The sequence below is a fragment of the Hemitrygon akajei genome, chromosome 16, assembly GCF_048418815.1.
Source record: "Hemitrygon akajei chromosome 16, sHemAka1.3, whole genome shotgun sequence".
Lineage (NCBI taxonomy): Eukaryota > Metazoa > Chordata > Chondrichthyes > Myliobatiformes > Dasyatidae > Hemitrygon > Hemitrygon akajei.
The window spans coordinates 10,242,350-10,260,714 of NC_133139.1; the positions used below are offsets into that span (position 1 = coordinate 10,242,350).

Consider the following 18,365-nt stretch of genomic DNA (forward strand, 5'->3'; position numbering starts at 1 on the left):
GATGCTGGAAATCCAGACAAAATACATTTCTGTGCATGTGCTAAATAAATAAAAATCTCAATAGATTGTTGTTAGAAAGACAGTTGTCACTGGGCCGTAACATGGATCGCTCATTCCTTTCCGTAGATGTTCTGGCCTGCTGAGTTCCTCAATCATTTTGCTCTAGATTTCCACCATCTGCAGAATCTCTGGTGTTTGCAATCGCAAAAAGTGGGTTTCCTATAAAGTCTATCCAGTCTTGCTGAACTATCAATTCAAGCAAGGACTGAAATTTAAATCCCAGTATCTGTTGTAAAAAGGTCAGCAATTTACCTTCAAAAGTTAAAAACTGATTTTAAAATTAGATGGAAATGCATGTACTGACCACCAGGAGGCAACATTCAAACACAAATATTTTATTTATATAGTATTTCACTCCAGTGTTGAGCATTTAACTTTAAATAATGTGCAGTCTACTGCACAAATCAATACAATGTTTTAATGACTCAATAAAAGAACACAATCATTAATAGTGACTGTTAAATGCATTTTGATGTTTTGTGGAAGCTGCTAAGACTGTGAAAAAGAGGTCTTGGGTAGTGGGTAAAAAGGACAAATGCTGCAGGTGGAAGAATATCCTTGAAAGTCCCACAGGGAGCTTGCATAGCAATTTTTATTTTATTTTACTGAGATAGTGTGGCATAGGCTGCGCTGCCCAACAATCCTGACTTACACCTAACCTAAACACAGGACAATTTACAATGACCAATTAACCTACCAACTGGTAAGTCTTTGGACTGTGGGAGAAAATTGGAACACCGAGAGGAAACCCGCATGGTCACAGGAGAAACATACAAACCGCTTACAGGCAGCAACAGAACTGAACCTGGGTCAACTGTACTGTAAAGTGTTGTTCTAACCACTATGCTATTCTGCCGCCTGAAACAGTCCATGCATTGTGCTGAGGCAAATCACAAGTACCAGCAGTATGCCCACAGTTCACTAATCCTAATCGATACATCTTTGGAATTTGGAAGGAAACCCACATGGTCATGGGGAGAATGTGCAGACTTCTTACAGACAGTGGTGGGAATTGAACCCAGGTTATTGGCACTGTAAAGCATTATGCTAGGCTCCCATGTCACCTGAGGGAGTAAGGGATTAGAATAATAACTGATGAACAAAACAGCAGTGATAGATTTCTTTCCCTGAGGTAGTCAGGCTTTTCAATTATGACCACTTTCATGATTGATTGTTTTTCCTTTGTCACTAACAAAGTACCACATTTATTGAATTCATTTTGACTAGACAAACCAGCGACATGGGTAGATTTTAATTTTTACACTTTGGATAATTTACTACTGAGCAAATCACAATTTTGAAAATCTAAGTGCATCATCTCCTAAAATTAAAAGTGGGCATATCCACAATTTTAAAAAAACATCAATTTTATTACTTTGCAGAATACATTTTCCCAGTGGGTAGAATTTCTTGGCTGCATTTCAATCTAGTGATTAAAAAAGTTGGCAGCAATTTAACCATGGCATTAAAATACTGTTTTTCCAAACAAAGAGTAATACTGAAGTTAAAGTGTGATATAATACATTCAGGTAATAAAGTTCACCCTAAACCTATACTCCCCATGGTTTTGGATTCCCCTGACCTGGGAGGGAAGAGTTGTTATACAGCATGTTGCTATAATAAATTATATTTTGTTGAAGAGGCTGGTCAGTATTGTCTTAAAGATGAGAGACAGTGGCAATAATAAAAGGCTAAGATATAAAAGCAAGGATGTAAAGCTGAAGCTTTAAGGTAGTGGTCGCCAACCCATTGATCGCGATCGAATAGTCGATCTTTGAGACTTTCCCAGTAGATCCCGAAAAAAATGAAAAATAAATACACAAATACCGTTAAGAGATTGTTTCCGGGTTGCGGGGTTTTAGTTCCGTTCTTTCTGCCCAGCGCACATGTGTGTCGCTCCCCACACACTACAGTGTACTTTAGTGTCCCCAACCACTGGGCCGCGAGGAAACAATATGAGTCAGCTGCATCTTCCCTCATTCCCTGTCACGCCCACTGTTGAACTTGAATACACGCAAGGTCATTACCCAAGCGCGTCCGCGATCACTGGTTGGCCTTGGGTAACCGGCCGGCGGGAAGTACCGTTGCTACTGGCCTGGAGCGCGGACAGATGGGCGTGGCCTCTAAATCTGTTTAGCACTCCGAATGTTCGTGGGGAACCCGGTGCTAAAATATTCACAGACCTCATTCGGGTTTCATAAGCAGCAGAGCAGCTACCTTGCTGTGATCTACTGAAACAAACTTTTGTCGGCCTATAAATCCTACAGGGGTGGGGGGGGGGGGGGGGGCGGGCGGGCGCCCTGTCGCACTCCTCGCTTGGTCGGTCAGTCGCTCTCTCTGGACTACAACCGCTTCGGCCCTGGCACAGGAACAGCCACATCTGGCCAAGGTGTCTGGCGGCGGGCAGGCAGGAGGCTGGAGCTCAGGCACGGAGGTTGTCTAATGAGGCAATGAAGCCCTCAAAACTGCTTCGGTACCAAGTCCAAGCACCCTGCATTTAAAGACAAACCCACTGAGTTTTGTGAGCGGAAAAAACGTGAGCAAGCGGGACAGAAGCTGAGAGCCACGTAAACTAAATTGCAGAAAGGACTGGACATAAGGAACCTGCTTCAAGTATTGCTGTATTCCGGTTGCGTTTAACACCCCCCCACTACTTTAAGGCATTGGTCAAATCACATGTGGAGTATCGTGAGCAGCTCTGGGCCTCATTTCTAAGAAAGGATGCAACGACATTGGAAAAGGTTCAGAGGTTTGGGAGAATAATCCTGGGAATGAAAGGATTAATGTAGGAGGAGTGTTCGATGGCTTTGGGCCTGTACTCTCTGAAGTTCAGAAGAATGATCTACCAAATATTGAAAGACCTAGATAGACATGGAGAGGATGTTTCCAGTAGTGGGTGGGGGGGGGGGGGGGTCTAGGACCAGAGGACATAGCCTCAGAATATTCTAAGGATGTCCTTTAGAACAGAGCTGTGTAAGAATTTCTTTAGCCAGATGGTAGTGAATCAGTGTGGAATTCATTGCCACTGATGGCTTGAAGGCCAAGTCATTGGGTACTTTTAAAACTGAGGTTGATAGGCTCCTGATTAGTAACAGTGTCAAAGGTCAAAGGGAGAAGGCAGGTGAATGGGGTTGAGTGGGATAATAAATCAGCCAAGATGGGATAGCAGAGTATACCTGATGGACCAATTAGCCTAATTCGGCATCTTGGTCTTATGGTTCAAGATTAATAATGTTAACAGATTAACAAGAGTAATTTTGGTAATTAACAGATCCAAATTTGGGAGTGCTAGGCCTTAAGAAATTCTCACCAAAATTGCTTCTTTTAAACAAGCAAAATGTATGAGAATGTTTAATTTGTTTTTGGAAATAGTAGAAGCAAACAATAAATTATTGCATTTTAATACAATCATGAATACTTTTTTTTGGTGATATTAACTGCTCAGAATGCTTGGCTTTGCTTCTAAATGTCCACGCATTTTAACTTCTTCCTAGGTGCCTTATGCTGGTATACAATGGTATACTGCATACATTCACGTATGAAATTGCTGGAGGAGATTCAGGATTATTTCTAATGCATGTAAACAGCAAGCTAGCTATATCTGTATGACATCTATTTATGGAAAAATAAATATAACTTACCAGTTTGATGGCCACATATTCATTCGTGTACAAATTCTTTCCTGCATGCAAAAGAAAGTACAAGCTCTTAAAAAGACCAAATAACGCAGCACTAATGCATTACTATTGTAAACTCACATGGATGTATACTCTCAAATTAAACAACAAGTTGTAGGAAAGTCAGGAATTAATCAAATAAAAATAAGGATTCTTACCACAGTCCTTGCAGAACTCAGAATTTGGCTAAATGGTGATTTTTTATGCAAATATGGTTCAGTGCAAAATAGAGTTTCTATATTTGTTTGTGTTAGTTTAAAAGCATTGCACTGGAGAATGACATCAGTGCAGAACTAGTCACACCCTCAAATTAAATTCACTGCTGCTGTAAATTAGCGTCAATTGCTCTAGTTTGCAGAGCTTTATAGAGCTCAAAATTCCTTTACATTCACAAGAAAAATAATTAAATTGAATAATAATTGTGTATAACTGAGGTGTTTTTATCTTTGCTCAGTGAAGGGTTGTAAAAGTTGTCTGGTCACCACATGCTCCAGTTTTTGATTTATTAAAATGAACTGAGAGTTTATACATTTTGAAAGCTCTGATATAGAATTCTTTACTTCACTCAGAAACTTCAAGCAAAAAATTACGCCCCTTTGGTTTAAAAGATCTTAATTTGTTTAAAATTGTTATTCAAATATTGCAGACTAGGTTTGCAGTCCATTGGCCATTAGTTGATTCCCCCCTTGGGCGATATGCAAATAGTTTCATCAAATCATGTAGAAACAAATGCCACTATTAAAAGGGCATGGGAATTCCTTTAGTGTCTAGGTTAACACATCAGCAGATCTGATTTGCAAAATGAACCTTGCTGCAGTACCTGCAAAGTCCATATTGTAGATCTAATCCTTCAGAAAGCTAACAATGTTAGAACATAAACATGAGAAATTCTGCAGAAGCTGGAAATCCAAAGCAACACATACACACACAAAATGCTACAGGAACTCAGCAGGTCAGACACATCCATGGAAATGAATAAATAGTCAACATTTTGGACTACACCATTCTTCAGGACAGTTGTTACCCGTGTCAGAGGTGCAAAGATATGGTATGCAAGGGGATAAAATATTAGCACAATTAAGGACTGTAGAGTTGAGATTACAATCAGGTAATCTGGTCCTTTACCTCATTAACATCTATGGTACCTTGCAATGTTCAACTTCAGAATCAGGTTTAATTATACTGGCATCTGTCAAGAAATTTGTTGTTTTGTGGCAGCAGTATGTTGCAATACATAATAAAAAATATAAATTACAATAATGAACACTGTTCATAAAACTTAGTGCAAAAAGAGCAAAAATATTGTTTATTGTCCATTCCGAAATCTGATGGGAGAGAAGGAGCTGTTCCTAAAATGTTTGTCTGTGTGGGCTCCTGTACCACCTCCTTGAATGTAGCAATCAGAAGAGGGCACATCACCTCTTGAAGATGTCCTGGATGCTGGAGAGGCTAGTGCCCATGATGGAGCTGGCTGAGTTTACAACTTCTATAGCCTTTTCTGATCCTGCGCTGTGGCTCCTCCATGCATTACCGATGGACCAGACAGTGATGCAATTAGTTAGAATGCATTTCACTGGACATCTATAGAAATTTGCGAGAGTCTTTGGTGACCTACAAAGTCTCTTCAAACTCCTAATAAAATACAGCTGCTGTTGTGCCTTCTCAGTAATTGCATCAATATCCAGGATAGATCTTCAGAGATGTTGACACCCAGGAACTTGAAAGTGCTTACCCTTTCCACTGCCGATACCTTGATGAGGACTAGTGTGTTTCCTCAACTTCTCCCTCAAGTCCACAGTCAATTCCTCAGTCTTACTGACTTTCAGTGCAACACCACTCAACCAGCTGATCCATCTCGCTCCTGTACACCACCTCACCACCATGTGAAAATCTGCCAATAGCTGTGTAGTTGGCAAATTTATAGATGGCGTTTGAACTGTGCCCAACAGGGTCAGGGTTAGAGAGTGAAGCAGTGGGCTAAGTCGGCATCCTTGAGTCAGATCAGCTATGATAATGAAATGGCAGAGCAGGTATCAACAGGTGGTCTGCTGCTGCTCCTGACTTCACCTTAACATTAGCATGTCATCAGTTCACATTCACGTGCAACCTTTCAGTGAAAGGTTCAAGAGGCTTACAGTTTCCAAATAGTTAGTATACAGTGGTGGCAAAGCAATGAACACTTAAACCCAATGTTGAAATTCTGTATTTGAGTTTGAGACTAAATAATTCTTTTTTAAAAATACAGGCAGTCCCCAGATTACGAATGCATTCCGTTCCTGAGTCCGCCTTTAAATCTGATTTGTACGTAAGTTGGAATAAGTACATCCGGTATTATTTAGCGTTAGTTAGTCAAACGTTTGTCTTAGTATATAGTATATATTTTATCTCTATGCATATAAAACATTTAAGAAACATATGTATTCCAATAGTTAAACCACTGCGCTGCTTCGTAATAATTGTAGCTTTCATTGGGGCAGGGCCTTTCACATGCTCCATTATTCTCACTTTATCCTTTATTCTTTAAAATTGTTCTAGTTGTTGACCGACTGTAGCCTAATGCTTTTCCATTGACCGATGGCATTTCACCTCTTTCCAAACGCTTTATTATTTCCACTTTATTTTGAATCGCGGTTGCTTCCCATCAACAGAACAGAAACACTGCAGGCGGCGGGTCCTAAGGACCACTGCACTGAATTCCCCAGGTCCTCAAGTCCACCGCACTCAGACAGGTTAAATGGGACAAGTGGGGGTTGTGCTGGTTTTGAGTATTTGATCCTCCACAATATTCCGCGTGGGAGTTTAAACTGGAGGTAGCAGTGTTTTTTTTTTTAATGAGGTCGAGTTGCGAGCTTGACATCAACCCGGTACGGATGGTACAGGAGTCACTGGATCGATATCAACCCAGCATGGGAGTGGTCTGTCACTGGATTGAACACGGGAACCTCCGTTCTTGAGCCTGGCGCTGATCTCATTGCGTCACCAGCCGTCCGGAATGGGGGGGGGGGGGGTCAGGGTAAATCTTGGTAAGGAAAATTTAAGCCAAATACAAAGTTGAACACTCAACACAGTGTCAACGGCAATGACTTAAAATGGCAGACAGCGTTGCGATCCGACTTAAAATGGCAGACGGCGTTCTCCTTCCTCGGTTTGTAAGTACGAGTTGTCCGTAAGTTGGACGTTCGTAACTCGGGGACAACCTGTATACAAAAAGTTCATTACCAACTGAAACTTTAATTGGTATATCGCAACTGATGAAAGATAGAATATTGAAATACTGGCACTGTGCTTCCATTCAGTTATGGATAGAACCTCTTCAGATGGTGCAAGACATTCTCAAGTGGCTGTACTTGGCATCGATGGGGCCTCTACTCACAATTGAGCTCTAACAATTATCCAAGATCTTTTCTATTTCACCAGAAGCTCAAAGAGCTTGCACAACCTTCATAGTCATAGAACACTACGGTACAAAAACAGGCCCTTCAGCCAATCTAGTCCATAATAAACTGTTTTTTGGCATAGATCCGTCAGTCTGCACCTGAACATAACCCTCCATACCCGTCCCATCCACATGCTTATCCAAGCTTCTCTTAATGTTGCAAATGGACCTGCATCCACTACTTCCACTGGCAGCTGGTTCCACACTTTATATCACCCTGAGTGAAGTTCTTCCTAGGTTCCCCTTAAATATTTCACCCTTCAACCTAAACCCAAGACCTGTAGTTCTGGTCTCCACAAACCTCAGGGGGAAAAGCCTGCATGTATTTACCCTATCTATACCGCTGATAATTTTCTATACTCTATAAGATCTCCTCTCATTCTTCTACAGACCAGAGAATAATTCCTATACAACCTTCCCCTATAACTCAGGCCACCAACGTTCTTGCAAATTTTCTCTATGTATGTCTCTAGAAATGGGTGGAAAAATAAACTACATTCGGCCATGGCTACAAGCCGTATCTAGCCCCCAAGTATACAAAGTGTCATCCAACTTCAGTGTAGTAATGGATGGGACTGGTCTGTATGCTTTCTTCCCCAGCTCCAGAGGAACACCCTTCACTGGTCTGAATAAATGTCAGAGCCCTGCTCGAAAGTGATATCGCACATCTTATCATCATCAAAGTTATTTGGCCAAATTCCTCATCAACAAAGCCTTCAAGATATACCAAGACCTGCTGGCTAGTGGCAAGGAAAGTATTCCCTGCCAGACCTGTAAAGCAAAGTTGGAGCATTGGTCTTGCCACATGCCGCCCTTGTGACAGATGTACTCTAACTGCCCAACTCCTTTGCTAGGAAAGTCTAATACGAGATACTTGTTGAGCCTTGTCATGAACAACTGCATAACAAAGGATGCACTATGTGGGCTGTTTCAAAGCCACACAATATCAACTGGTGCTAGGAAGCCATTATTGTCCATCATTAAGGACCCTCACCATCCAGGCCATGTTCTCTTCTCGCTACTACCTTTGAGCAGAGGGTACAGGAGTCTTAGGTCCCACACCTCCAGGTTCAGGAACAGTTATTACCCTACAACTGTCAGGCTCCTGAACCAGTGTGGAGAAATTTAACTGATTTCACAACCTACAGACTCACTTTCAAGGTCTCTAAAACTCATGTTCTCAGTGTTATATTTTTTACTTGTACAATTTGTCTTCTTTTGTACATTGGTGGTTTATCAGCCTTTGTGTATAGTTTTCATAAATTCTACTGTATCGCTTTAGTTTCCTGTAAAAATCTCAAGGTAGTATATTGCAACATATATATACTTTGTTAATAAATTTATTTTTAACTTTAAAAGACATTCAGTTCTGTGCCAAACTTAAATGGCATTCCAGAACAAGGAATTCTAGGGAAGATATTAATGCAAACTGACAGCTTCTTGAGGTCCAGGACTATGTTGAGGAAGCACACCAAGACTTTGTACAATTTGCTCAGGAGCTGTACAGAAACAGTAACTGATAACATGTTAATGTTTGCAATGGGAACAATACTTTATGAAAATGACTATTCAGTACTGTGCAAATGCCTTAGGCACATATATATAGCTAGGGTGCCTCAGACTTTTGCACAGTACTGTATTTGTCAATGTGGAACGAAGAGAGGTTTGCAAAATTAGGCAGGAACAAAGGATGCTGGGAACAGCAGGGGTGTAGCACTGCACGAGGGGGTGAGACAGGTGGCAGAGGAGCGCAAGGAGTGGGGGTGGGGGTGGCTTAGGTGCAGACACTCAGCCTGAGACAACTAGCAAGATCAATAAACCAGTTGTCAGGAATCAAATGACCTTGCCTGACGTCTCAGGGGTGGATGTGTCTGTACCTGCACCACCCACCTCCGCCCTGACACTCGTTCTCTGCCCCTGTCCCACAACCCTCCTGCGGCATTCCACTCTTGCCATTTCCAAGATCCTTTGCTCCTGCCAGATTTACAAACTCGCTCTCCACTCCACGTTGACAAATACGGTACTGTGTAAAAATCTTAGGCACGTGTATATAGCTAGGGTGCCTAAGATTTTTGCACAGTACTGTAGAGTTTCAGGGGACAAAATGAGGCGGCTGCAATAGGACAGTATTTCCAATCACCCACAATTGCCAGCAATTTTGGGGAAAGCAGAGTCTGGGTCTTTATAAGAAGGTGAGGCAGCATCTTTCACACAGGGTCAAAGATTTGGTGAGTAATTCTTTTTTAAATAAATGGAATTTAAAACACCAGCAACATAGATCAAGTCAGATATTTAACCAAAGTGTGCAAACTGAAACACTGAAGTTCATTTCAGAGTTTGGCTCTGAACATGCCTATTTAGTACTAGGCAATCTTTTATTTCCTAAACATTTAACCTTGGATATTCAGATTATTTGGGATAAAGTGTACCAGGAAGTCTAAAAACTTTAGGAAGAGACTACATGCTGCCCCAATATCAGAAAACCACCAACTACACGTTATATCGAATCAGTGATTCAGAAGGATGAAGAGGTCCGAAGAGCGTGGCTAATTTGACAAGCATGGCATTCAAAGAAGATTGTTTCAACACTAACAATGGAGCACACCTGCAGCAGCTTTAACAGTCTTTATGTTAGTGCTATTCATTTAAAAACAAAATGCACATTAAGTAAGAGTTTTCCCATATCAATACCATTCAAGCAATCATTCTTTACATAATCCTCACTTAAACACCTGGTCACTTCTGTACTCGGTGAGCACAGAACAACCGATTGCACATTACATGAGCATTAGATGATAATACAGAATCCAGCAAATATCCAAATGTACATCTGGACAGCAGCCTATTTAATTGTTCATCATTTCTTTTTTTGTTAAATCTATTATATACTTTTATTTCACTGAAAGGATAACCAATTATTTCATTTTAATGTTTTTTTTATTAGAAGATGAACCATAGCATTTAAGTAATTGGGAATCACTCTATCCATGTACAGGAAAGCTAACTCCCCGTTCCTCAAACGTACCCCTAAAAATACCAAACATTTATTGTCTACAGAGCAAATTGCTCAAATGTTATATATTGCACTTAAAATATATTTAAAAAATCTTAAGCCTCAAATTAAAACTTTGCCTTAATCCAGTTCATTTTCCATAAGAGTGATGGTTTGCTTATTTTATTTCAGTAAGAGGTTCGTTCTGTAGTAACTAGGGCAAGAAGCCTTAGCTTTAGTTGAAAAGTTCCCTTTTATACATTTTAAAAGACAAAAGCAATAAAGAGAGACCTGTGCGATAAGTAGGAACATCAGAAGCATAATATACTTTCTCCAAGCTGCATACTTAAAAGGAGGAACTCAGCAGTTTGTTTTTCAGTCCTCATTCCATCAACTGCAGTCCTTTGTGTCTGTATATTTAATAAGTGTTTGCAAAGAGGAATCAAAGTCATACCTTCAGTGAAGTCAAAAGACTGCTTACCAAAGCTTTCTGGGGAAAAAATGTTAGGTAAATTGCACAGTGGTTAGAAATGTGCTGAATGGGTTTCAATTTGCAGAAGAGATAACTAAAGTCCCTCATTGACAGCATATTATGAGGAAAGATTAGAGAATGAGGTTCTTTAGAAAAGTGGTTAGAGGAATTATTATTATCTATTAGGTTTGAACAAACATTTCAAGGAAATTTGAAGGACTTAATGTCAATACTGATCTGATTAGGACAAGTGAATGGTTTCCCTGGTTATAATAGTCAACTATAAAGATAACTTCACTACAATGATGCAAGATATAGCACAAGCATTGTGTTCGACATATGCTAAGATATAACAGGCAGAAGAGAGAGAAGATAAACATAAGGAACTGAAGAACATGTTATATGAGGCATGATGTGTTCAGCCAGAAAATCAATGAAGTTAATAAGCATTGGGGATAAAACACTGCAGAGAGTGAATTTATATCCTGTATACCAAGTTTTCCTTAATCATCTAAATGATAGATGTTTGTAAGCCTACAGCTAGACAGACAGCTTGTAAAAGTTAACCATGTAATTTAAATTCACTTGATTACAAATATAAAAAATGGTAAATAGAGCAATTCTTACAACTCTCACCTAAACGAAGCTCTCCAAAGTTTCCACATCCAATCTTCTTTCCCACTCGGAAGTTGGGACCCACCATTAAGACTCCAGAGCTGCTCCCCGTACTCCGGCCACAGTTGGTTCCCCGTCCACCAGACTTTGACATTCTCTTTGTCTCTTCCACCTCCCCCCTCCCCCCTCTCTTATCAAAATCCATAAGTTTGTGATAGCCTGGCTTCTCCACGGTTACTTTGCCATGCAAACCCACAACGCCAAAACTTGCAATTTTAGTATATCATCACGGTTAAAATAATGGGCTACTGCACGTTCAGCACCACCAAAGGTCTCGCCAAATCTTCCATTTCTGTCTTCTCTTGTACATTTTTCAAGAGACAAAGCATCCTCAGGTCAAATCAGAATTAGTGATGGAACAACCACCTTCCTTTCTCTGGTGTAGACCTACAAAATAAAACAAATTAATGACTTGATATTTGTTTCCAGTAGCACAAAAATAAGAATACATCTCAGCATTACTAAGCGAAAAGAGCACAGTCTTTCCTGCTCCTTGCTGTACAGGAAAGTTAAATGTTACAGGAGATTTTGATAATAGAAGGGTGAATGAAATTATTTAAATCAATACCAAGCCTGCAATTTACTACATATTCTGCTACTTGAGAAGAGGGATTATTTAAATCCTGCAAATTCCTGCAATATGAAACCTTAAAAGCCTCATTATCATTTTTCAATGTTTCTTATAAGTCGGTGAAGACTACTGTAAATTTAGGCAGAAACGATCAACAGTTCCTGCTACGGAAACAGAGCCTTTAGGTGCGATCATAAACAATTTACTTTTTTTTAAACTATTTCCTCTCTGGGGAGACATGGGTGCTCCTGTTGTCTTCTTTCTTGGCATGTGCAAGAGAGAAAATGGGATTACCTCTATTTGTACTGCACATTTGTAAGTATTACTATTGCGATGCTTATAAGATACAATATACTTCTTGTAATCCAAAGCTGTTCTATTCTCCAATTTATTTTTGGCAAGAAATTCCCATTTTCATGGGTGATTTATGTTGATTCATTTAATTTACTGGATATACATTTTTTTCCAGCACAAAGGGATTTGAATTATCAGCAGAATGAATCCACAAGGGCTGTGTAACATTACCTTCCCCAGTTTTTACCTTATATTGATGTCAGAGCTGGATCGCCAGATAAACCCATAATTGAAAATGACAAACAGCAGAAAGCTTTGCATTAAGATGGATACCGTACATCACCAGAGTCGAAATTCAGTGCAAGGCAGATCGGTTAAATGACACAGTTGGCAGTGAGGAAAATGCTCAGGCACACAGAAAAGATATTTCTGTAACTTGCTCGGAAAAAAGTATTTCATAAGCAGAGTCAATTAAAGATCACCTGAAGAAGAACAAGGCTGCACACAACAGATTGAAATTTAGAATGTTAGAGACTGTTAACATTCTTCACACTAGCCCTATTAATTCCCAGTAAATGCTGTGTAGAAAGTTCTCGAGTCAAATCTATGACTCAAACTAGTTCTTCTGTTTTTAGAGTAGATTTGAATGAATTCTTCATGGGTTAGAGTTCTTTTTGCCACTAGGTAATGTTAGTGAACATGGCAGTTCCATAAATCTCCTTTAATGGATTCACGAGAGAAAAATTCAGTGGAGTTTATGGAGGGAATCTTCAAAAGGCAACGCCTCAAAAAGGCAGCATTCATCATCAAGGACCCTCACCATCCAAGGGCATGCCCTCCTCTCATTACTACTACAGGACACACACTCTATGTTTTACGAAGAGCTTCCCCTCTGCTATCGCATTTCTGAATGGTCCGTGAAACCATGAACATCACCTCACTATCTTTGCTCTCTTGTTGTACTACTTTTTTAAAAAATATTTTTATGTAAAGAAAGTTTTTTTGGTAGTATTGCAAAACAAAAAAAAGCATGACAATACAGTTTGTCAGTGATAATAAACCTGATTCTGATTCTCATGCTTGGAGCAGGATTCACAACACAACAAAAAATTAAAGGAATGCAGATTTTGGAAATTAGCAAAACAACTGAAAATGATGGAGAAATACAGCAGGTCAGGCATCTGGTGTCAGAAACAGAGTTAATGTTTCATGTTAATGACCTTTCCTAATGATAGGCAGTGCAAATAAATTACTGTGGGAAGAGACTGAACACTTGACACTGATAAAGCACCATCCTTTACCTTCTCATATCAGAATCAAATGTGCATTATAGCTCACATAATTGAGCATGTTGCACTTGCCACTGATGAGCTAGATGAACTTGGGATTTAAATGAAACTTTTATAGAACTTTTAAAAGTTTAACATTTCAACAGAACTCATCCAGTGCTTTTTACGAATTAAGGTTTCTTGTAAGAGAAAATATAAAGTCTCATATATTGTGCAGATTGCTTTCCAGTTTGTGTGCAAGTTACACACAAGTTTGGGACAAGCAGACTGAAAAAAAAATCAGTGTGCAGAGTGGAGAAGGAATGGTCAGACTGGTAGTTCAGTGATGTGGTGGAACCACTTTATACTGAGAATCCTTTGAGAATATTGCCAAGATAACATGATTGAATAATATGTACAATTCTAAAATCATACACAGTTAAATTGGCAAAACAAAATTCTGCGACCGATGCTGAGATACATCATTCAGGATGTAACCTGGGGTCATTGGATGTTTCTGGTCCTTCAGCATCAGACACTGTCACCCAAACAACCCCAACAAGGGTTGATCAGGCCTTGGCTTGTGTCCCAGCAGCACTGGTCCACAGGCCATACGTCTTGATCCATAGCCATGTGGAGGTTCACTCAGCTGGCTCTGTTCTTTGCAGCCCCCGCAATGCCAAGGAGAGAGGTTCTGCAAAGCGCATGGCCAGAAAAACCTCTACACCACACCTCAGCTCAAAAGTACTCTACTCAGAAGTATTTTCTCACCAAGTAAACTGCTGACATAGGATAGCTCGCATGCTAGCTATCCTACATCAGAACTCAACTTGTCCATCCATTGAGATGTTCCCACAGCCAATGATCTCACTTTAAGGACTCTATCTTGCTATCTCATGTTCTTGTTATTTATTATTTATTTATATTTATATTTGCATTTGCACAGTTTGTTGTCTTCTGCAGTCTGGTTGATCTTTCATTGATCAAATTATATTTACTCTTTTATAGATTTGACGAGTACCTCAGTAAAAGCCCACAATCGGTTGTACATGGTGACATATCTGCATTTTGATAATAAAATTTACTTTGAACTTTGAATCTTGATTAAGCTATTAAGTGACACTTCAGAACAGTGAAAACATTTACACTCAGTGGCCATTTGATTATGTACAAAAGTGGAATCTGGCACGGTCTTCTGCTGCTGTAGATTTGACATGTTGTACGTTCAGAGATGCTCTTCTGCACACCACTGTTGTAATGCATGGTTATTTGAATTACTCTTGCCTTTCTGTCAGCTTGAACCAGTCTGGCCATTCTCCTCTGATCACTCTCACTATCAACAAAATGCTTTTGCCCACAGAACTGCCACCAACTGGATGATTTTGCTTCTTGCACCATTCTCCATAAACTCTAAAGACTGTTGTGTGAAAATCCCAGGAGATCAGCAGTTTTTGAGATGCTCAAACCACTCCGCCTGGCACCAAATTGCTTCATGGTTAAAGTCACATTTTTACCCCCAGTTCTGATGTCTGGTCTGAACTGAACCTCTTGACCATGTCTGCATGCTTTTATGCATTGAGTTGCCATCAGATGATTGGCTGATTAGCTATTTGCAGTAATGAGGTGTACAGGTGTGCCTAACAAATGGCCACTGAACGTAATACAGAAAAATACGTCACCTAACAGTAAATTTGGATTGATAAATTAAACCGCCTGACCTGAGTGCACCTCAGATTATAGGTTTGGCAATAAAGATTCTGTAGCATAAAAACAAATTAAAACTTGCACAATCCTTCTTCAATACCTATCCTTCCAATTGTAGCTGCCAGTTTAAGAGGTTAGTGAATCATCCTTGATCGAGAATTCAAGATCAATTCTTGATTAAAATTACCATGATCAGATATAATGCAATTCTAAACTAAAATTTTCCAGACTGACAACAAAATTGGACATTTTAATTCAAAGGGTTGTCTTGCGGGAGCAATACAGCACTACCGTAAGCATCAGAAGATAGGGTCAGACTGTCAAAGAGTTCTAGATGCTGTAATTGCTACTCACGGTATGGTCAGCGCAGTGGGAGGGATGCCAAATGAGGATGGTTTGGCTGTTTGGCAGAGATCTCCATTCAACCCATGAGTGTGGTCTGGGGTTTCAGTCACCTGTCATTTCATTCTTTGTTCTGCTCTCACTGATCTTAGTCCTCAGCTTCCCACACTGTGGCAATAAGCCACAATAGCACTGCGGTAAGCGTGAAACTACTATAGCTCGGAGCATTGCAGTTCAGAGTTCCTTCCTGATGTCATCTGCAAGAAGGTTGTACATCCTCCAGGTGCTCCAGCTTCCTCCCACAATCCAAAGATGTACCGGTTAGTAGGTTAATAGATATTTTTAAATTGTCCTATGATTAGGCTAGGGTTAAATTGGATTGCTGGGCATCGCGGATCAAAAGGCCGAAAGGGCCTATTCCGCTGTATCTCTAAATAAACACCTGAGTCTCCAAACCAGTAACCTTACCGCCTCCAAAAACGACACTTCAATTTTAGATCATAACAACCAATCCCAAGTTTTCCAGCAGGAAAATATGGACAAGGATTCGTTTGTACTCAATTTCACCTATTGGGCTTGTGAGTTAAGCATCATTCAATTTTTTTCCCTCGTGTCATTGCGCTTGGCTCTTGAAACTCTCATTTCTCTCAGCCCCACCAACTAAACTGACCCTGAATCACATGGCATGCCTCTCAATTTGCTTGAAAACTGTTACAACACTAACCGATGAAAATTTACAGACTCAAGTATGACCTCAAGCTTCTCTATCCACACTTGCAGTCTGACCTGCTAAGGTGCCCTACCATTTTCATTTCCCATAACGACAGATCCTGTGATCAATACTCGGTCAAGATGGGGAATGAAAGTTGTTTCCAAAAAGAAAAAGACTTCCCTTCTGGAGTTTCATAATTTATTTTACTACCAAATAATTTGAACCAGGACTCAACATTTCTTACAAACGTCACTAACTTTATTTTTATTTATTAAGTGATACAATGTGGAGTAGGTCCTCCTGGCCCTTTGAGTCATATCACCCACAGCAAAGCTGACAAACCTGATTAACTAATCTAATCGTGGGACAATTTACAACGACCAATTACCCTACCCAGTACATCTTTGAACTGAGGGAAGAAACCAGAGCACCCAGAGAAAAAAAAACACATTCCATGGGGAAGATGTACAGAGACTCCTTACAGAACAGCACCAGAACTGAACTCCAAACTCTGGATGCCCTGAGCTGTAATAGTATCATACTAACCACTGTGGTTAAAATCAGGAAATGATAATGGGATTGATGTTGGAGATGGGATCAGTTTATCTTCAATCTCTGTTTGTGAGGTTATTACAGGTCACAGTCATATTTTTTTATTGTTGATGTAATAGGCATAATTGGTTGTACACTCACTTGGAATATTGTGAGCAGTTTTACGTCCCTTATCTTGAAAAAAAAGGACGCGCTGACATTGAAGAAGGTCCAGAGGAGGTCACAAGGATGATTCTGGGAACTAAAAGGTTACTGTATCGGGAGCTCTGGGCTTGGACTCACTGGAGTTTAGAAGAATGAAGGGGAATTTCATTGAAACCAACAGAATATTGTAGAGTGGGTGTGGAGAATATGCTTCCTATAATGGGTGAATCCATGTCCAGAGGGCACAGCCTCAGAATGGAGGGATGTCCGTTTAGAAAAGAGATGAGGAGGAATTGCTTTAGCAGTAGTCAATTCCACAGACTACAGTGGTGGCCAAGTCATTGGGTATATTTAAAGTGGAGTTGATAGGTTCTTGATTAGTAAGGGTGTCCAAAGGTAATGGGGAGAAGGCAGGAGCATGGGGTTGAGAGGGATAATAAATCAGCCATGATGGAATGGTGGAGTAGTCTCGATAGGCTGAATGGCCTGATTCTGCTATGTCCTATGGTCTAAGTGTCAGAGGCCAAACAGGAAGACTACTTCGAGTCCTTAGTAAGCTCTGTAGCTTGTAAACCCTGGAATATGTACCAATTCCATGGTCAGTACTACAGGATTTTATTGCCCATCCACTACAATGACAACCCTGATCTGTGGCAAAACTTTCAGCTCAGTGCTTAACTTCGCAGGCTCCTAGGAGATACATGCCAGTACCCTCACAGGACACAACAGCATTGCAGTTTGGAGGCAGGAGTAGATTGAAACCATGCTCTTGGGAAATATAATCTAAGCCACACAAAATACTAGAGGAACTCAGCAAGCAAGACAGCATCTATGGAGGGGAACTAATGATTTGGGCCAAGACCCTTCATCAGGACCGGAAAGGAAGGGGGCAGAAGCCAGAATAAGGTGCTGTGGGGAGGGGAAGGAATACAAGCTGGCAGGTGATAGGTGAGACTAGGTGAGGGGAGTAGTAGGTAGGTGGGGGAGGAATCAATAAGAAGCTGGGAGGCAATAGGAGGAAGAGATGAAGAGTTGAAAAAAAAATCTGATCTCTGATCTAAAGGTAAGGGATCCAGGTTTTTTGACCCAAGTAAAATTAAGACCAGCCCCAAATTTGATTTGAACTCAGTGGTAATAATTACTTGAATCACATGCTGTATTTCAAGAGTTCTACAGAATGTGACCATGCTAACACTGGACAGTGCCCTTTCCTTCTCACAAAAAAATTGATAGTGCCATTAAAGACATACCGGTACTTGCTAATCCTATAAAGTGGATTAGTTAATCAACTTTGAACTGGATTTATAATTGCAGATATACCAACCACACAGAAGTTTACTTTTTAAACTAGAAGATGGCATTAGGTGCCAAAGAAATGACATAGTGTTATGGCAGTTAATGTTGCTGCCAGCTCACAATTCTAGAAGGCCAAGTTCAATTCTGATCTCTGATCATTCTGGAATTTG

General features: G+C 40.3%; 1 protein-coding gene across 4 annotated transcripts in view; it reads right to left on the reverse strand.

The window, feature by feature from the left end:
* Positions 1-18,365, reverse strand: part of LOC140739745 (casein kinase I) — a 148,401-nt gene that overhangs the window by 69,334 nt on the left and 60,702 nt on the right. For all 4 annotated transcript variants that reach the window (XM_073068218.1, XM_073068217.1, XM_073068220.1 and 1 more), the window contains exons 2-3: positions 11,274-11,699; positions 3,702-3,742 (exon numbers count right to left, since the gene is read on the reverse strand). In XM_073068218.1, the coding sequence (XP_072924319.1) occupies positions 3,702-3,742; positions 11,274-11,457 (225 nt within the window). In that variant the 5' untranslated portion in view covers positions 11,458-11,699. The remainder of the gene's footprint in view (positions 1-3,701; positions 3,743-11,273; positions 11,700-18,365) is intronic.